At 42.5% G+C, this 21892-nt stretch overlaps 1 protein-coding gene across 2 annotated transcripts in view; it reads right to left on the bottom strand.

Annotated features, from left to right (window-relative positions):
• EMCN (endomucin) overlaps nucleotides 1–21892 on the bottom strand; it is a 183872-nt gene that overhangs the window by 58927 nt on the left and 103053 nt on the right. For both annotated transcript variants that reach the window (XM_040330027.1, XM_040330016.1), the window contains exon 5: nucleotides 1388–1489. In XM_040330027.1, the coding sequence (XP_040185961.1) occupies nucleotides 1388–1489 (102 nt within the window). The remainder of the gene's footprint in view (nucleotides 1–1387; nucleotides 1490–21892) is intronic.

Raw genomic sequence — 21892 nt, 5'->3', positions numbered from 1 at the left:
CACAAAATGATGCAGTTTTGTGTTCATTAAAAAAAATTTGTAATCATTACACAGCAGCACTCAGGCCCCGTACACACGGCCGAGGAACTCGACGTGCCAAACACATCAAGTTCCTCGGCCAGTTCAGTCCTGGAGCCGCCGAGGACCTCGGCGGGCCGAGAGCTCCCATAGAACAACGAGGAAATAGAGAACATGTTCTCTATTTCCTCGCCGAGGCCCTCGTCGTCTTCCTCGGCCGAAAGTGTACACACGGCCGGGTTTCTCGGCAGAATTCAGCCAGAAACTCGGTCGGAAGCTGAATTCTGCCGAGGAAACTGGTCGTGTGTACGGGGCCTCAGACTGGAAGAGGTAGGGCCAGCAATAGGAGCCAATCAGACCCTATTGCAGTGTATCAGTGCTATCAGGTAATATGTTAATGGAATAAGAGGGTAAGGCCTTGTACACACGACCGAGTTTCTCGGCAAAAACCAGCAAGAACCTTGCTGGGAGATATTTTTTTGCTGAGGAAACCGGTCGTGTGTACATTTTCGTCGAGGAAACTGTCGAGAAACTCGACGAGCCAAAAAGAGAGCAAGTTCTCTATTTCCTCGACGGGAATGGGGAAACTTGCCTTGTCGAGTTCCTTGACAGCCTAACAAGGAACTCGACGAGGAAAACGATGTGTTTCGCCCATCGAGTTCCTCGGTCGTGTGTACGAGGCTTGAAAGTGATCTTAGCAGTAGGCTGCAGCTCATTGATTGCCCAATTGACTGCCTGTGGTTATGTTTTGACCAGCATTCCTGATTAAAATGTGCTGCAGCTTTAGCCCTGGTTCACACTGGGTACGATTTGGAACGATTTGAGATGCGATTTGACATGTCAAATCGCATCTCAAATCGGCGGCATTTGCAGCAGTGTGAACCTAGGCTCAGTGGAAGTTTGAGATCGTTCTGGCAAATATGACTGGATTAGAAAAGTGGCTAATCAGAATTATACATTTGTTGACAGTGAAACAGTGCTCAGGCTGCATTTCAGCTGTGTATTTAGCCTGGAGTTCAGCTTTATTTGTGATAGTGATGGATGAAATTATTAAACTAATAATTGCAATTCCTAATTCTCCAAGTTTCTCTTGGTCATGGAATGAGATGAACTAGGATTTTTGTAGAAAAACCATACTCAAGCAATCATGGATTATCCCCACTGTAAGGGAAGTTTTTGAATTTTGCCCAGAGTTTAGCTTTAACTTTGAAGAACTGTCCTGACTTACTGACCATTACATTTAAATATAACTGCATCATTTGTATGCCTTGTTCAAGGAAGGGCTGGACATATGGAACATTTTGAACACATTCCATAATTATTCATAGTTTGGATGTTACCTCCTATCTAGTTTTCTATTGTCACTTACCTTCTATTTCTGGAGGTGCAGATGAAGCTTTGACAGAAGCAACAGTAGAATCATTTACATCTTTGTTCAAGACAGTTGAAGTTGAGACATTGGTAATCTTCTCTGTGGAGGATAGCAAGAAACATATTTTAAATTGAATCAAGTAAATTAAAGACTTGAAATATAGAGATATGAATACGTGTGCGAACACATGCTTGGCACACATGATTTATTAAAACATATTTACAATTTTAGAGAGATTCTTCCTAAAAAATAAAGTCATACCTACAAGACAAGAGCCATTATACTCACCTTTCCAAAGGCCGATGTCTCCTACCTCTTCTGTAGTGAGGAACCCTGCACTACAGGGGAACTCAAGCATCCAGCATTGTTAGATGTGTTTAATGCCAAGGACACTGATATAGTGTTGCAGCACTGGAACAGAGGGGCGGTAGGAGCAGGGCTGCCATCAGGGGGGTACAGGCAGTACACCTGTAAGGTGCCTGGATGGCAACCCCCTTTTTAAAAAAAAAATATATATATATATATATATATATATATATATATATATATATATATTATTTTTTTTTTAGGGGTCCGGAGGCCCACAGGGCCCCAGATGGCAACCCCCCTTTTTTTTATTTATTTTTTATATATTTTTCTTTATATATATATATATATATATATATATATATATATATATATATATATATATATATATATATATATATATATATATATATATAATTATTATTAAAGGGCCCGTATGGCAACCCCCCCCCTTTTTTATAAAAAGTTTTTATTATTTCTTATAATATTTTTTTTATTTCTTTTTTATATATATATATATATATATATACTGTATATATATATATATATATATATATATATATATATATATATATATATATATATATATATATATTATTAAAGGGCTCAGAGGTCCCCATGTGGCAAATCCCCTTTATTTTTATTTTTTATAAATGTTTATTTTTGTTTATATATTGTTTTTATTATTAAAGGGCCCAGAGGTCCCCAGGGCCCTGGATGGCAACCCCCTTTTTTTTTTTTTTTTTTATAAATGTTTATTTTTTTTATTATTAAAGGGCCCAGGGGTTTCTTTTTATTTATTAAAGGGCCCAGAGGTCCCAGATGGCAACCCCCCCCCCTTTTTTTTGTAATTTCTTAAAAAAAAAAAAAAAATTGTGTATATATATATTTTTTTATTAAAGGGCCGCTTCTCAATTTTAGGCGGCAGCACCCCCCCCCCCCGGTTCTCTGCTTCAGGAGGGCCCATACCTGAAGCTGTGTAAGGGGCCCCATAATTCCTGATGGTGGCCCTGGGTAGGAGGCATCTACTGAGGAAGGCCAATGAGGGGCCAATGAGAGGCCGATACGCGTCTAGAAGGGAGGAGCCGATTGTGTGATGTCAGGCCAGGCACTGTGAGTGTGTACACAGCGGCGCAACAGCAGAGGTTTCTATATGTGAATTTTACAGTTTTATCTTGTAAGTGCAACTTGTTATTTTTTGGGGAGCTGTTTTACTCCCGTGTTGTGTGCTGTGACTTGTAGTTCATTTTTCCTTTTTTAAATAAAGACAACCATCAAGGTTTTTTGGAGTGCGGCTGTCCATATTTTCTTTTTCCATTTATAACACATGCTTGCAAAGTTTCAATAAGCCTCAGGCTACCTAACTATTGCCATCGTTTTTGAAGTTTGGCATACATTTTCACTGTGCTTAAATGTCCTCTTCAGCATATTTTTATTCAGTCTTTTTTTTCTGATTTCTTTTTATGAAGTTAGCCTGAAAACATTATTGATTTCTGTAACAACATTCAGATGATTGTTAATAAAACAATATTGATTGGCAAATCTGAGACATATATAAAGCTATGAAATATAATAATTCAACTTTGCTGTGACTTAGCAAGAAGTTTTTTTTTTGCCGGCGGATAAAGAAAAGCATCAAAATATATAAGAGTGTAAGCACCCCTAGCATTTGTTCTGTAGTTCAGTCAGCGGAGCTATCGCAGTGGTCTGAAACTGCTATGCATACTCTTTACCAGGTACCATTCATCGTTAAAGCTAGATAAGTATACCAAAACTATAAATGTTATATTCAATCTTTGTTTCTCAAATGTGAGATTAAATGTGTACCTTAAAGTGGTTGTAAACCATTTACAACCACTTTTACCTACAGGTGAGCCTTTTAAAAACGTTAGAAATGGCGATCGTGCCGTTTCTAATAGAGATCGTGCCATGACTGGCATTTCCCCCACGCGTGTAACGTCATCGCGGCTCTGGCCAATCACAGCACCAGAGCCGCGATACCCAAAAGGAAGAGGGTGAAAGATGGACACTTTGTGGAAGAGGGTGAAAGATGGACGATTCGTGGAAGAGGGTGAAATATGGGCGATTCGTGGAACAGGGGACATCGGTGATATTGCAGGCTTCAGTTTCAGGTAAGTGATACATAATGGGCTACGATTCGATGCATCGTAGCCCATTATGCTTTAGCTTTGCAGGGAAACAAAGAGGAAGTAAAACCCATCAGGGTTTACTTCCTCTTTAATATTAATCTGCAAGGCTTTAGCAACGTATGGCAGGTGTGCTTTCCTAGTGTAACCAGTTTAGTGACTGCCCTGCCACCAGTTCGCCTATACTTTGAGTGGTTCAGATGCACTAAACAAGATTTTGAATGTGACTTAAACACGGTCTAACTGCTTTTTTTGGCTCATTTTCTTTTAATGTGGGCAAATTTGAGAACCAGAACCTTGATTGAATTGATGTTTTGAAGGCAAAGGGTGGTCACGCCAAACATTGGGGTACTAAGACTCCTTTCACACTGGGGCCTCCCATGCATTAGCAATAAAGCGCTGCTCTTTTTTGCTGCGCTTTTCCGCTGTATACAGCGCTCCCAAAACGCCCCAAAGATGCTGCTTTCAATACTTTTTCTGTCCAGTGTGAAAGCACTCTGGCTTTCACATTTGGGTGGCATGGGAGGCAATTTTCAGGCGATTTTCTGCTATTTCTAGTGCTAAAACGACTGAAAACTGCCTCAGTGTCAAAGGGGTCTAAAACTGGTACACCCAGAATCTGGTGTAGCTGTGCATGGTAGCCAATCAGCTTCTAATTTCAGCTTGCTTAATTAAGCTTTGGCAATAAAACCTGGATGATTGGTTTCTGTGCAGAGTTGCACCAGATTTTGCACTCTCCAGGTTTAGGTAAATACCCCAATTGATTTTATTTGGATTTCTCTTGTGTTCTTTTACTTTCCATTTTGTTGTAGCTGTATGCCCGCTGCACGCTGTGGGAGCGTGCCCGCGGGTCGGGTGGACTCGATTTCCGCCGGCGACCTGCGATTGCGGTATACAGAGGCATGGGGATCTGCCTTTGTAAAGGCAGATCCCCATTCTGACAGAAGACATGACAGAGATCTACTGTTCCCAGTAATCGGGAACAGCGATCTCTGTCATGTCCCTGCCAGCCCATCCCCCCTACAGTTAAAACACGCTGAGGAAACACATTTAACCCATCGATTGCCCCCTACTGTTAACCCCTTCCCGCCAGTGTCATTTTTACATTTATCAGTGCATTTTTATAGCACTGATCAATGTAATAATGTCACTCATCCCCAAAAAGTGTAATTTGAGGTCAGATTTGTCCGCCACAATGTTGCAGTCCTGCTAAAAATCGCAGATCGCTGGCATTTCCAGTAAAACCATTTAAAGTCCCTAAATCTATCCCATTGTTTGTAGACGCGATAAGTTTTGCGCAAACCAATCAATATATGTCTATTGCAGTTTTTTTTACCAAAAATATGCAGAAGAATATATATCGGCCTAAACTGATGAATACATTTGTTTTTTATATATTTTTTTGGGGATATGTATTATAGCAAAATTACATTTTCGCTCTTTGTCTATTTGTAACGCAAATATAAAATAAAAGAGGTGATCAAATGCCACCAAAAGAAAGCTCTATTTGTGGGAAAAAAGGACGTCAATTTTGTTTGGGTACAGTGTCGCGCGACCACGCAATTGTCAGTTAAATCGACGCAGTGCCGTATCACAAAAAAATGGCCTGGTCATTAAGGGGGCAAATACTTCCGGGGCTGAAGTGGTTAAAGTGGTTGCAAAGTCAGAAGGTTTTTTTATCTTAATGCATTCTAGATGTGCAATTCGTTTTCTGACGAAATTTGAAAAAAATTTTTTTTTACAAATATTCAAATAATAAAAACCTGTTTTCTAAAAAAAAATTGGAAGAAAGAAACTCCAAAAATGCAAAAACTCAAAAATTCTAAAATTTAGAAAATCTCAATTTGGGGATTTCAAAAATTAAATAAAATGTAATGAATACAAATTTAGCCGAAATTACGATTTATCCGAAAAACTAATGCCGCATCTAAACGGAATGAACGTAGCGAATTAATAATAATATTTTTTTTTTTTGTATTATTAATTTTTCATTTGTTACGTTCCATTCATTTAGATGTGGCATTAGTTTTTTCAGATAATTCGTAAATTTGGATAAATTCGTATTCGTTACGATCACTAACCGCCAAATTTGAAAGGAAATTCCAATACCTATAATTTAATAGTTGGTTATTATTCAGAATTTCAGAATTTTTGGATTTCAATTTTTCCACACAAAACCATTATGCAAAGCCGTATGTTTGTTATTTTTAAAATAATTTTTACACCTGTCTAAAACTTTTGCACTGTAGTGCATTCCATTGAGTTTAGGGGTTTGTCATTATCTTTTATTCAAAAATGTGTTAATCTCCCTGGGATTCTAATTTGTTTTTGCATGTACTGTAGTTATCTACACACTGTTGCCAAGGAGCCACTGGGTAAATTTTTGGTATCACATCATATTGCTATGTTGTTTTATTTGTGAACCATTTTCAAAAGTAAAACTTTATTTTTCACAATGTTGTATGTGGTTTGATGGGTGATAGCAACAGGGAGGAAAAATGACTTAAAGGTATCAAAAGTCAGCAACAATAAAGAACTACTAAATTAAATAATGTGTCCTTTAATGTTTGACAGGAACACAACATAAGCCACGATTTTGGCCACTATATGCTGCACTACAGGCACACAACCTATCACAGAACTGTTAACTGCGTATAGAGAAAAGGCCTGATGTGTCTAAATCTGGCCCTGCCTTTGCCTACATAATAATAAGTACCATAAGTTCCAACCACTGTAAAATACAGAGTTTTGCTGCAATTACAGTTTGTTGCCATCTCTAATGTACACAGTTATCCTATAGAGCTAACTAAAATTTCTCATTACATGGTCTGTAAAATGATAGGGGATTATTATAGCTCATAAACACCAATTAAACATAGTTATTTTTCTTTTTATATAGTATTTGGCAGATGAAGACCTATACTTTAAAGGGGCTGTAAACCCTTGTTTTTTTTTTTTAATAACAAACATGTCATACTTACCTCCACTGTGCAGTTCGTTTTGCACAGAGTGGCCCCGACCCTCCTCTTCTGGGGTCCCTCAGCAGCTCTGGTGGCTCCTCCCCGCATAGAGTATTCACATTGGAGAAGGCTCTCCTAAGGTGGACACCCATGCGGGCACGCTGTGGAGTCTTGTATCTTCACACTGTGGAGTCTTGTCTATTCACACAGAATGCAGGACTTGGCCCTACATCATTGGATTTGATTGACAGCAGCGGGAGCCAATGGCTGCGCTGCTATCAATCTATCCATTCAGGACACGAGACACCAGCTAGAGCTGGTGTGCTCATTCCCGGACGAAAGATGACAGCTTTAAGTTAATTAAAACCGGGGGGCCTTGGGGGCTGCAGCACTACAGAAGGTTTTTCACCTTCAGGCCTCGTACACACGACTGAGTTCTCGGCAAAAACCAGCAAGAAACTTGCTGGGAGATATTTTTTTGCAGAGGAAACCGGTCGTGTGTACATTTTCGTCGAGGAAACTGTTGAGAAACTCGAAGAGGCAAAAAAAGAGCATGTTCTCTATTTCCTTGACAGGAATGGAGAAAATTGGCTTGTGGAGTTCCTCGACAGCATCACAAGGAACTCGAAGAGGAAAACGATGTGTTTCGCCCGCCGAGTTCCTCAGTTGTGTGTACGAGGCTTAATGCATAGAATGCATTAAGGAGAAAAACCATGAGGGTTTACAACCCCTTTAAGCCAGATTGTGATCGAGGATAAATGTAATCCTTGTATAAAAGAGTACTGTAATGAATCTTGTTTTCTGCTGAATGTGCCATTTGATATTTTTATATAAAATTTTATGCCACGTACAGACGATTGGTCATTCCGACAACAAAATCGTGGATTTTTTCCATCGGATGTTGGCTCAAACTTGTCTTGCATACACACAGTCGCACAAATGTTGTCGGAAATTACGATTGCCAAGAACGGGGTCACGTACAACGGCACTATAAAGGGGAAGTTCAATACCAGTCGTGTTAGTAGAAGTTTGGTGAGAGACTATTCGCGCTTTTGAGCCTCATGCGCTTACTAGCTCATTATGAAATACATACCTTAAAACGAGGTGAAGAGAACTTACCTGGTCCACGCCGAGCGAGATGTCATCTTGCTCAGGCGTGTCTTCCGGGTATCGCCGCTCCAGCGCTGTGATTGGCTGGAGCGGCAATGACGTCATTCGCGCGGGAGACTTCAAACCGGCAAGGTCTGGCGGCTGCCGGCCCTTTAGCCGAGGATCCCCGCCTCGCATGCGCCGCTGCAATCAGCGGCGCATTGCGGGGGGAATATCTCCTAAATCGTACAGGTTTAGGAGATATTCTTTATACCTACAGGTAAGCCTTATTATAGGCTTACCTGTAGGTAAAAGTAAAAAAGTGGGGTATACAACCACTTTAAGTAGAGCAAAAAAAAATTGTTTTCAGATCCTTAGAGAGTTCTTTGTAATGAGGTGCCATGTGGAACTTCTGGTGACCAGTCTAACAGATCAGCTGATCTGTGTCTTACCTTTACTGCTGTAGGTCGACTGGCACCTGTTGTTCCACAAGCTTGTGTTCAGCTCTGGCTGCACTCAGCAGCTATGGGTGTCGCTGGCTTCACCTGTTGCTTAATTTATCCTTCCTTCCTGCTACGTCCTGTCCAGCCCCCCATGTGCCTCACTATTTAAATTCCATTCAGATCAGTTTCTGGTTGCTTGAGCACCCTTCCTCTAACCTGCTTACCTGACTTCTTGTGAACTGATCTCTTGTGTACCGACTCGGCTAGTTCTCTTGATTACCTTGTCTGCTGTCCACCCGGACCTTGGCTGGCTATCCGGCTCTCCTTTTGCTTCATCCATCCATTCATCTGTGTCTGACTGTGTCTTCTGGTACTGTCCTTGCAAGCAGGGTGAACCTGGGGGTCGTGACCTGGGGTCAGAACGCAGCTAAGCCCAAACCCTTGTAAGGGGGTCCCTGGCAGAATACCGGCTGGCCCTTAGATTCCACGCTCTGGGGGATAAGTGTCACCTGCTCGCCTGTGGGCTCACATCACTACCATTTTGACAACCAGTATGAGAGCGTAAGAACGATAACACTAAATTTAACACACCTGATCCCCATTCACACCTGAGACCTTGGAACACTAACTAGTCACATGAGACCAGGGAGGGAAAATGGCTAATTTTCCCTTAGGGTTGTACTCACTTTTGTTGCCTGTGGGGTATCTTGAAACGGAAGGTGGAAGAGCGCAAGGTCTCTAACATCCACCAGCTCTGTGATGCCATCATGGACTCCAGTGGCAATCTGTGAAGCTCTGGTAAACTCCATGCCCAAGATGGTTATGGCAGTTCTGGGAAATAATGGTGGCCACAAAATATTGACAATTTGGGCCCGATTTGGATATTTTCACTTAGGAGTGTACTCACTTTTGTTGCCAGCGGTTTAGACATTAATGGCTGTGTGTTGAATTATTTTGAGGGGACAGCAGATTTACACTGGTATACAAGCTTTACACTCACTAATTTACATTGTAGAAAAGTGTAATTTCTTCAATGTTGTCACATGTTTTTGAAAATAAAATATTTACAAAAAATTGAGGGGTGTACTCACTTTTGCAAGATACTGTATAAATATATACAGTAGTTAAACACAGTATATTGCAGTATACATACCAAGATGCCAGCCTATTTGGAGCACAATTTTCTCTGCAGCAATTATGTTTGCTGGCTGGAGGTATCCTCATTAGTTTGCTGCCAGCATTAAAGTCCAGACACAGACACATAAAAACTATGGCACGATGCAGACTGTAAGCATTACTGATATCCTTGAAGGTCTTTATGCATAGAAATGCAAGTTTCCCATTACAACAGCACATTAGCCAACATGACAACTTGATGTTGCTTTGCAATGTCACTCCATATGACAGAAAAAAGAACAACTGTCCTAACCAGCAGAAAATGTTCCATGATGACATATCTCAGATACATGCAATTAAATTAAGTTATTTAGCAGTTGCATGACAGAAGGTACCAATTATGTGAAAATCAAGAGAGTATGAGGTCTACAGCATTAAAAAAACATCACACTGCTAGGCTGAAGGCCTGTTATATCAGTACATCTTTTTTTTTTTTTTCACAGAAAAGCAAAACATGCAGCTTCATTTATGATAAAATTAGCAAGTAGGAAGAGAGTGTATCGTAACGTTACATCCTGCTGCAACTGTCATTACTATGGTAGAATAAACACTCATGTACAATCTTACAATACAACAGTACATATACTGTAATAAGACTGTGCAATGAGCTGAAGAGCAAGACTCTTTGGTTATATAGTTACACCTCTTGAAAAAAAACATTTAGCTAGATTCACAGCGAGCGCCGCAACTTTAAGGCGGCGTAGCGTATCGTATTTACGCTACGCCGCCTTAAGTCAGAGAGGCAAGTACTGTATTCTTAAAGTACTTGCCTCCTAACTTAAGGCGGCGTAGCGTAAATGCCGCGGGCGCAAGCGCGCCTAATTCAAAATAGGCTGAGGGGGCGTGTTTTATTATAATTTTGTTTGACCTGACGTGATTGACGTTTTTTTTGAACGGCGCATGCGCCGTCCGCCTACACTTTCCAGTGTGCATTGCGCCACACGGGCCTATTGATTTAGACGTGGACGTAAATGACGTAAATCCCTATTCACGGACGACTTACGCAAACGACGTCAAATTTTCGAATTTCGAAGCGGGAACGGCGGCCATACTTTAACATTACTATTCCAACTATTTGTTAGAATAACTTTAGGCCTGATAAAGCGTTACGTAAACGGCGTATCTGTACTGCGTCGGCCGGGCGTACGTTCGTGAATAGGCGTATCTAGTGATTTACATATTCTACGCCGACCGCAATGGAATCGCCACCTAGCTGCCAGCCTAAATATTGCACCCTAAGATAGGACGGGGCAAGCGGTCGTATCTTAGATAGGTTTAAGTGTATCTCTGTTTGAGAATACACTTAAACTTAGGTCTGCGCAGATTCTGAGTTAGGTCGGCGTATCTACTGATACGCCGACCTAACTTTACCTGAATCTAGCTAATTGAGTTCACCGTTCATTAAGTTCAAACCTTTGTTCACATCATGGGGTTTATTTAATAAATACTTTTCTCCAAAATCCTGTGTTTTTTTGTAGCTTTAAGATGCTGGATTCTCACCTCTGTGGCAGGCACTGAGTGAAACCTGCATATGTTTTCACAGTCACCAGCATTACCCAGAAGTGTTGGATAGCTGCAAAGCCAGATTGTTGTTGGGGAATTTTGAACAAGGTTTCAGTCATGGTCCATGGTATTGTTTCTTCTCAGCTACTCCAATTTGTAGAGAGTTGATAAACAAGTACATATAGACACGTGAGGCCTTGTACAGACGAGCGAACATGTCCGATGAAAACGGTCCGCTCGGAGATTTTGGTCTGATGGTTGTACACACCATCAAACCAAAATTGCCGCGGACAGACAGCGCGTTGACGTGGCGGTGATGTTGACGCCGCCACGTCCGCAAACCCGGAAGTTCACTGCTTCCACGCATGCGTCGATTCACTTCGACGCCATGTGCGGGTTCTCAGGCCAGCGGACATGTCCGATGAGTCGTACTGACCATCGGACATGTCCGACGGACAGGCTTCCAGCGGACAAGTTTCTTAGCATGCTAAGAAACTTTTGTCCGCTGGAAACCTGTCCGCTAGGCCGGAAAATTGTCCGGTCGGCCCTACACACGACCGAACATGTCCGCGGAAACTGGTCCGCGGACCAGTTTCAGCAGACATGTTCGGTCGTGTGTACGAAGCCTGAAAGGTATAGATTATGTGGGAACAAGCAAGAGAGTCTCTGGGTTACTTTGCTCCAAGTGAGTTTATTATGGCTAAAAAAATGAAACCAATTTCTTTGCATAAATCACCAAAATGTAGAAGTATATCCTTAAAATGTAAACAATCTTAGATTTCCTTTTTGCTGTTAACGTTCCCTATATATGTTTAACGAACTTGGATAATATCTTCACCACACAAGACATGGTTTGGGTTCTCCTACAAAACTATGAAAGTAAACATATGTAGCGCCCTGCTACTTTCTAGCTGGCGCTGCTTTAAATTTAGAGGGTAGTCTGATAGTTAGTTGACTCAGACTGTACGTTTTTTTCACTAAATTTGGGCCTCTGTTCCAGCCATGGCTGTACTGTGAGTGACCACTATTGTTGTCTGGGGTGTCGTTATCACTCCAGGCCAAGGGTGGCAGCAGTCAGGTCAAGGTGTTTTGGGTGTTCCCCTTCAGCAGCCAATCAGAGGGAGTTGATCATCCCGCAGTGCATGCTGGGGAGGAGTACTTAAGGGACAGACGTCATTAGTTCAGGGTCGTCGTCGATCCTGGCCTGTCATCCCACCACCCCCTGTGTGTGGCCCTCTTGGCCGGGGGTGCGTGTTCAAGTGTTCCTGGCTCCGGGACCATGTTGGCCCGGGGTTGTGATCTAAGTAGGGCCGGTAGTCAGACTGGGTCTACGTTTGCAGAGTGGTCCTGTGCTGTCCGTCCTGAGGGAGGAAGCCACTCGATGAAGAACCCGTCTTGGAGAGCACCGAGCAAGAGGCTGGTATCTCAGGAGAGGCCTTGAACTTTATCGAAGGACGCACCATTACTGAGAGGCTGAGTGATGGTCGCCTGTCAGTACTGAGTTCACAATAATTTATTCAAGAGAGATCCGGGTGCTTAATCATGTGCTGAGAGGATTCTGGACCAATATATATCTCCATCTTTAGGAAGGTCTGTGGCAGAGACTTTACTTAAGTTTCAGTGTGACATCCTGGCTGCTAGGTTAGTGAGAGAAGCCTATCCAGGTGCACAGTACCCACTCTGGCTAGAGTGGCGACGAAAGCTACGGTGCTGGAAGCAGGAGTGTTTCCAAACAAAAGTTATACACCTGAACCTGTTACCTATTACCCTTCCACCTCTTCAACTACTACTTTAATTAGTTTACCATGTTGGGTAAAGAAAGCAAAGAAAAAGAAGCCTAAAGTGTGGACATTGAAGTTTTTCTCAACTCTCATCTGATACCCCTAGACGACGAAGAAATAGAGGTAACATGCTGCCCAAAACAAACCAGCAGCTCCTTCGGGGGGTAGTGCTACACATAGATTGCAGGTGTTGTCCACTAGAGATGGGTAAGTAGCCAATTGATTCTTTGATGGGTTGCTTTAAAGGCTATGTTTTTGTTTTCAGACAGAATTTCACTTTTTAGAATAAATAGAAGACTTTTCAAATGTCTTTTCTGCCCAAGCCATTTAATGTTCTTCTCTCTTACTTACCTAGTCCATGGTAAACTTCAATCTGCCCCTTTCCTTTTTTTAAATTTCAAGAGATGCATCTTAGCCTATCACTTCCTGTAACATCATGTGACCATCCAGGAAACTTTATATCCCATCTTGTATTGCCTTACTGAATGACAGAATAGGGCGTGTTTTACCTCTCCGGACCACACCTCAATCATTACTGGGCCCTTTTTTTATTTCCACCCACTTTCCTATTTCCTCATTTATGCAAACACAAGAGAGGGGGTGGGCAGAGACATCCAGGTGTCATTGTTCTTGTAATACGGGTTTGGCGTACTACATAATAGATACCAGGAAGTCATTAGGAGTTTTCTATATAAACTGGAGAACCCTGCCCTAGAACATAGGGAAAGCTTTTTTTATTTCTGCAAGGCAGGTACATTATTAATGTATTGGTACATAGGCAAGCTGTACTTTATTAAAAAAAATGTGAATTTAGCCTTTCAAACATAATTGCTTCCTCAGAACTCCTAAATGCTAGGCCACTGATTTCCAAAATTCAAAGGAACATGTTAAAGCACGTCACATATGAAGTAACCACTCTCTTTGCTTCAACTGTTTCAGCAAACTGGTCTCTAACCTTCCTCTTTCTCCCTGTGACTTTTTCCTTACCTTTTCATTCCTAGTCTTTTGGGACAGAAATGCTTTAGCTTTTGGACTGTTGGTATAAAGATATGAAACCGCCCCTAATATCCTGTACCACCACTGCGCCAAAGAAAAAAATGTGAAATAAAAGCTGCCACTTAAAAAATAATAATGATAAACTGAATTTCAACCTATAAACCAAACTGTGAAAATAGGACAAAAATGTAGCGCTCATGAGATCAGTACCCATGTACCAATCACTTAATAACTGTAAACAAATCACTAGTGATAAAACTAATATATATATATATATATATATATATCAATAGTCCCACGTGACATGTGACTAATTAATAAATAAATTAATAGACCATAAATTGAAGTGATATTTAAACAACATTCAATCTTTTTAAAATCTTCCAGCACACCACCGTGCTTGTGACACCACCCCTCCGGAATCGCACTCACCAGCTAAAATTGCCTCCCACTCTCGTGTTCGGCTCAAGAGCTTGTTAATTAGAACTCCAAAAGGGTTAAACGACCATCTGCTGTGTGTTTCAACTCAGGACAAAACGACCATACAATATACAACTGTGTTTCAACTCAGGGTTTATCCACACTCGTAAATAAAAAAGCAATCACCCCGCAGCAGCCCCCCTTGCAGGAGACACAGCCAGTGCCTATCACCCCGTGGGAGACACAGCAGTTAGCTGCAACTGCCTTACCTAGTATAGGCATGGAGGAGACACAGAGAAGGAAGAGCTGGGCCACTCCAGCGAGGACACAGGCATTTTCCTTCCGGCCGATTGGAACCCAGAAGTGTTTCATGAGACACGATTAGCCAGGTAGTCCTTGCCAATAGGGTCTTCCTGATTGGCTGGGAGGAGAATGTGGCAGAAAAGCAAATATTCATTTGCTAGTGTCATACAACTGGGTGGGATCAGGGCGCAATCTCTGCACCCCAAGCCCACCCTATTTTGAAGCCTATTAGAGCCTCTGGCTCTAATCAGGTTTTCAAAATACACATCCCCCTCCTATCACCACAATTGTAATTCATGTGTCCGGTGTCCGGAAAGGGGATAGGCACATGGATAGGGAGAATGGCAGTGGTGTTAGGGGGCCGGCACCTGTGCACCCACAATGCATGGGCTGCCACTGCCATCCATCCATCACTACTCACATCCTCTCATGTGATATATCCCACATTGACTTTCACTAAGGCTGCTGATTGATGTATTCTACCCAGACCCATCACACTGGAACCAAGACTCCATAGGAGTACTGGACTCGGAGCCTCTCTCTTATACCTTAAAGTATACCTTCTGACTGTGGATCCTCATTCCCAGGTTTATGAGACTCTTTTTACTAGCTTAGTTAATTTCATTCAGTATTCTTTACCTTTGTATTTTCACTGTGTACGTGACTGTTATTCGTGTATTTTGAATTTTACATTTTATTGCTTTACTTTTTTCTGACTGTATGTCATCTTTTTGCTGAAAATAATGTAAATAATGAAGCCAATGAGGGGGTCACTTTTTTGTTGGCAGAATAACAGGTACAGGATGGTTGAAAGGAGCATCTGTAACCCTTAGGCCTCGTACACACGACCGAACATGTCTGCTGAAACTGGTCCGCAGACCAGTTTCAGCGGACATGTTCGGTCGTCTGTACGTCCGACCGGACAATTTTTCGGCGGATCGAACAGGTTTCCAGCGGACAAATGTTTCTTAGCATGCTAAGAAACATGTCCGCTGGAAGCCTTTCCGTCGGACATGTTCGGTCGTCTGTACGACTTACCGGACATGTCCGCTCGTCCGAAAGCCCTCGCATGCGTCAAAGTGATTTGACGCATGCGTGGAAGCATTGACCTTCCAGGGTCGCGCACGTCGCCGCGTCATCGACGCGGCGACGGCGCGGCCACGTCACCGCGTATCCTGTCCGCGGGGATTTTGGTTTGATCGTGTGTACAACCATCAGACCAAAATCCGGCAGTGGACATGTCCGATGAAAACGGTCCGGCGGACCGTTTTCATCGGACAGTCCGTCCGTGTGTACGAGGCCTTAGGGGCCATTTAAAGGGGGGTTCCTTGATTTTTATTTGTTGTTTGACTGGTTGATTGGCTGATGTTAAAAATGTTTAGTTATAATTTTGTGTGGTTCTTGGTACAAGCCTATCTGTACATCCAAGAAATGTATATTCATTTTTAAATATTTAAAAAAATCCAGGAGCTAAAGACTAAAAAAAATGTTTGTTTCCCTCAATATTCAGTTAAAAAAAAAGATAACAGATCATTATTAAATACAGAGCAACACTTCTAGAGAGATCTCGGTCCAGTCCTCTAAAATTTCCTGGGGGTTTTGTGATTATTATGCTGACCTTTATAATTTAGGCTCCAACCTGTCCCCGGGTGCCCAGGCAACAAAGTTGAATGCTTTCAAGACTACTTGACGGCTGTTGGCCTTCCCCAACTGACTGAGGAACAATGCTCTGCTCTGGAGTCAACAGTGAAGTCCTTGCCTAACGGGAAGAGCCCTGGCCCTGATGGGTTCACCAAAGTGTACTATTGGTCATTCCTTCATTTGCTGTCAGAGTTGATGTGTAGCTACTTTAACTCCATAGCAGACGGCACTGCAATTCCCCCAGAGGCACTATTGGCTCATATCTCATTGATCCCAAAAGATGGAAAAGCCCCAATTATGCCCCAAAGCTACTGACCCATCTCCCTCCTTACTGTAATGTGGATATAACATTTTTAGCGAAGATCCTTGCGACCCGACAGAAGCACCTTATGCCCCATATCATTCACCCTGACCAAACAGGGTTTATCACAGGTAGGGAAGCTAGAAACAACTCAATTAGAGCGATACAACTCATTCACTGGGCTTGTAACTGTCCTGATCCCCCCAGATAATCTTGTCCACCAACGCAGAAAAATTATTTGATCTAGTTAATTGGCCCTACCTGCGAGCAGTGCTGGAGACTCTGCGATTACGAAACACACATATTAACATGGATCATGGCCCTGTACTCAGACCGAGCACTCAGATTTAAGTTAACTGACTTCTCCCCTCCCGGTGCCTGATCAGAAATGGCACGACACAGTGGTGCTCCCTCTCATCCCTCCTTTTCACCCTGGTGCTTGAACCTCTACTTGATTCCAAAACTCAGGAAACTTAGCAAAAAATTTATTCCTCTACCTCTGAACAATGCTGGAGGGGCTGTGGTCACAAGGGTACAATTTTGCATCTATGGTGGGAGTGTCCAGTAATTAGACCCATTTGGGCAGACATTAGGTTCCAGATTAAGGACATCATGGGGCTAGATGTCCCTCTCACCCCAATTCCCTTTCTTCTGCACATTCCTCCCTTGCCAGTTAGCTAATATAAGAAAAGCGCATTGCCTCGTTTATTGAATGCAGATACGTTTCTGCTCGCACTCTATTAAAAGCGAAAGCAAATCCCTAGCAGGGAGGAATAGAATCACAAGATGAGTGAGATAAAGAAAGCAGAGGACTGGATTGCCACCTGCAAAGGTACCTGTGATCGCTTTACCAGCATATGGTCATCTTGGATAGACTACATTTATGACCCGGGCCAAGTGTCCTCTAGTTTGGATCTGGCTTTGCTGGAATTAGCGGAGCAATCCCTTAGGCAGCGTCCACAGCCTCCTCAACAATGAAACAAGTCCTACTTAGGGTGGAAGAGGTGATTCTCCCCCTTTATTCATATGATTTGGCTATGGAACTGCAGGCTTGGTGTGAGAGGTGGTGCCAACTGCAAGACTTCCTGTCCCTTTTCCTTCTTTATCCCCTATTCTTTTCTCGCTTTTCTTTTTTCTTCTTCTCACTGTCTCTTGGCCGACGTTTTACTATTTGTTTATGCATAAGGAATTAGTACCAGAAGATGTACTAGCCTGACGGACAGTTGGGTGATTTGTCGTGGGGGGGAGAATAAACCCATCTGGGTTTGGTGCTGTTTCATCTCCATGGTGTAAATGCTCTGCCCTAAGGTAGCCTGGTATGGTTGGCGTGCAGGGGGGGTTAGTTGGAGGCTTTTTTACGCCACCAGCGCCCCAGTCGGCTGGTTCAGCCTTTGATTTCCTTAGCTATATACTATCATTTGTTGTTCTAGTTACTGCACTTTCTTATTACAATTACCCTTCCTAATGCATATGTCATTAGAGGATTCCCTCACTTCTTGTGAGGGGGGGGGGGGCATTCTCACCCTAATACATGACTGTTGCTTTTTTCCATAGTCCCTTGTTTATAATCCCTATTTTATATGTTTTATACATGGCTCTTACACTAGATTTGCCTTACACTTTTTTTTATACACAGGGGGCTAGATTCACATAGATCAGCGGATCTTTAGATCCGTGTGATCTATGTGATTTAAGATACGCTGCCGCAAGTTTGAGAGGCAAGTGGGTAATTCACAAACCACTTACCTCCAAACTTGCGGCGGCAGATCGTAAAACCCCCGGCGGAATTCAAATTCCGCGGCTAGGGGGAGTGTACTATTTAAATCAGGCGCGTCCCCGCGCCGATTTAAATGAGCACGTGCAGTCCGTGAATTTTCCCAGCATGCATTGCTCCCACTGACGTCGCTAGGACGTCAGTGGTTTCGACGCTTACGTAAACGATGTCCATCCGTATCCGAGAACGACTTACGCAAACAACGTAATAAAATTAAAAATCTACGCGGGAACGACGGCTATACTTAACATTGGCTGCGCCTCATAGAAGCATGGGTAAGTATACGCCGGGAAAACCGCTACGGAAACGTCGTAACAACACTGCGTCGGGTCCGCGTACGTTTGTGAATTGGCGTATCTTGCTGATTTACATATTTCTCAGTGTAAATCAGCGGGAACGCCCCCCACGCCATTTTTAAATTGCAGATAATATCCGACGGTGTAACACAGTTACACCTGTCGGATCTTAGGCATATCTATGCGTAACTGATTCTATGAATCAGGCGCATAGATACGACCAGTGTAAGTCAGAGATACGACGGAGTATCTGGAGATACACTGTCGTATCTCTTTGTGAATCTAGCCCCTTGTTTATTACTTCTGACACATTGGAGTTCAACAGTCTGTTTACTTTGTTTCCTTTTGACATCTATATGTACATTGTGTTCCACATTGGTTTTTTATAAAAATCATTTTCAGTCATTGTCAGACTAAACCAGCATTACATTGCAAGTTCATTGGCTTCTACCATGCCAAGTATTCAGTTTAATCATCGCTGTCATCTATGTTTATGGCACTATTGCAGCTTCTAAAAGAGCCGCAGACATGTCAAATGACCTGCCAGCTCTCCAGAAAATTAAAACAAGTGTGAAGCATACAATCTTTTTAAAAAAAAGGCATTGTTGGAAAAATATAGCTATATTTTCAATAAAATGGGAGAACATGTTTGTTTTGGGTAAATGTAGTAATAAGAAATCCTTTATACAGGGACATTGTATTATTGTGTTTGTTGTATTGCAAGGGTGGATAAATAAAGAGCAACAATAGTGCTAAGACACCTTTTCTAGAAGAAAAAGTTTGTTCCAGAATACCCAATGTGCTGGTCATGTGACAAGAACTTCCATGATTAGTCTTGTAGCATGTGATACAGTGGAGAATCAGAGTTCAGATTTTCTGATCGTATCAATTAGCAGAGATCATAGCATTAAATAACAAGGCTTATGATCACATGATTAGGACAGGAGATAGCCTGAAGACGTGTTCATCAAAGGTATTTAAGACATTTATTGAACCACAGTTACAAAAACTCTGCACACTGTATTGTCCCACCACAAACTGGATTTTTCGTACACACCACCACTAAAAGAAACATATTTTCACTCACCACCAGTGGACCTTCAAACATAGGAAGGTAATAAAACATTTGTAAAGCTGAGGAGGCTTAAAGCTGAATTCCAGGTATGGCAGATTTTACCTAATAGCTTGGACCAATGTACATGTGGAAGCTAGGCACTGCTACTACAGTAATTTCCAATAGCTTCTGGGTTCTGTGCCAAGCCACTGACAACATTGTTTTAGGGTTGGCAGAGCCTGATAGACTAATTCCCCATTAGGTGCGGCTCACTTTTGATTGACAGCACACAGCAGTGGGCAGATTTTCAAACTGTGATTAGACTGGATAGTAGCTATGGGTCCGCTATATGCTGTTTACTGTCAATCAAAATTAAAGCAGATTTGATAAGGAACTAATTTCTTAGTTCTCCATCAGACTCTGCCCACCCCATTACAAAACTCTTCAGCCATACATCTGTTAGCGTAATGGCCAGAGTGGCTGGGGAGGGAGGGATGTGCTCTGAGGAAGGAGGGTTCAGTGTGGACACTCCTTCCTCAGTGAAGACATCGGCACATTCATGTACCTGTCTCTCAGAGGTACATGAATTGGTGGCAAGCATCGACACCCTTCACAATCCCCCCGTCCCCCCTAAGTATGTTTCTGTGGCTTACTATGTTCCGTCAGGCTCCCCACTGCCTACATTACATGCAGATCCACCTAAAAAGGTGGATAATATCATTGAATAGTTGCAACTTGTTTTTGCTTACTGCCAGGTCATGAAACTTGCTACACCAGCAAAGAATAAGGTCATCACAGTCCGTAGTCAGGCTTGTAGGCCAATAGCTATACCAGTGGAGCAGCACTCACCGACAAACGGGACAGGTATACAAGCAGGTCACCCTGGCTGATGATATGGGTTCAACTGAGGTGCAGAGTCTATGTACTAACTGGTGTTCATGAGACCTCCTGATGGTGGAGATGGGCTTTTCTGCGTGTTAGTACCAGTTCGCGATCCTTGGCATAACCCAGTGTTTCTCAATTCCAGTCCTCAGGCCCCCCCAACAGGTCAGGTTTTCAGGATTTCCATTATTTTGCACAGGTGATTTGATCAGTTTCACTGCCTTAGTAATCACCACAGCCTTTTCATCTGAGGGAAATCCTGAAAACCTGACCTGTTGGGGGGGCCTGAGGACTGGAATTGAGAAACACTGGCATAACCCCACCAGAGATGAGCAAGCCATGGTCCAGTAGCAGATAAGCAGGTAGGAATCAAGCAGAAGTATAGTCAGTAAACAAGCCAAAAGGTAAGTAACAAATTGTAGCAGGTTGGGATAAAGCAAAAGTGTAGTCAAGGAACAAGCCAAGGGTCGGTAACAAATGGTAGTGAAGATACAGACAGCAGCAGGAGAGACAAAAACGAGACATTGGCAGGAGAGACTACAATGCTCTGGTAAACAGGTAGTGCAGAGACATGGCTTAAATCAGGAAGTTCATGGAAGGAGCAAAGTGTTCAAGGTTCACAACAAACAAGGTTCAAGGCGGGATCATTCAAGGAACTGTCCAGAAAACCATCCAGCATGTTCAAGTCCTGACAAAGGTATTTGGAACCTTTACAGTATAGTGCTGGCTGCATTGATCTGTGATGCAATTCCCCACATAGATCTGGTAAAATAACACAAAGGTTTACAACCACTTTAAAATAAATCTGTCATGAGAGAATAATGAAGGCTGTCATTATTGACTTCTACTTTTAAGAATGCTACTTTCATGGCAGGTGCAATGACTTCAGTGCTGACTATAAAAAAAATTCTGACACTCATTTATATGATTCATGTTCTGGGGCTGTGACTCCAAAAACAATTGAAGTTAGGCCTCGTACACACGACCAGTTTCCTCGGCAGAATCCACCAAGAAACTTGGTGGGAGAGTTTTTTTGCAGAGGAAACTGGTCGTGTGTACATTTTTCAGCGAGGAAACTGTCGAGGAACTCGTCGAGCCAAAAAGAGAGCAAGTTCTCTTTTTCCTCGACGGGAGTCAAATTGGCTCGTCGAGTTCCTCGTTGGGCTGGTTTCCGACGAGAAACTCGAGCGTGTGTATGCTAAGGAACCCACGCTTGCTCATAATAAAGTATGAGACGGGAGTAAAAGTAGCATTTGTAATGGAGATAACACATTTTTAAAGCTGTAACAGACTGAAAAGTGCAAATCGTCTCTTACCAAACTTTTACTTAACACGCAAACACATGAGATTAGCAAAAGCAGCCCCAAGAGTTGTGCAAGTGGAATCGAACTTCACCTGCCGTCCTATGTGTTGTAGTCACCGCGTTTGAG

This window comes from Rana temporaria, chromosome 1 (genome assembly GCF_905171775.1).
Source record: "Rana temporaria chromosome 1, aRanTem1.1, whole genome shotgun sequence".
Taxonomy (NCBI): Eukaryota; Metazoa; Chordata; class Amphibia; order Anura; family Ranidae; genus Rana; species Rana temporaria.
Note: the sequence above shows the minus strand (reverse complement) of the source record. Positions and strands in the feature narration are given on the sequence as shown.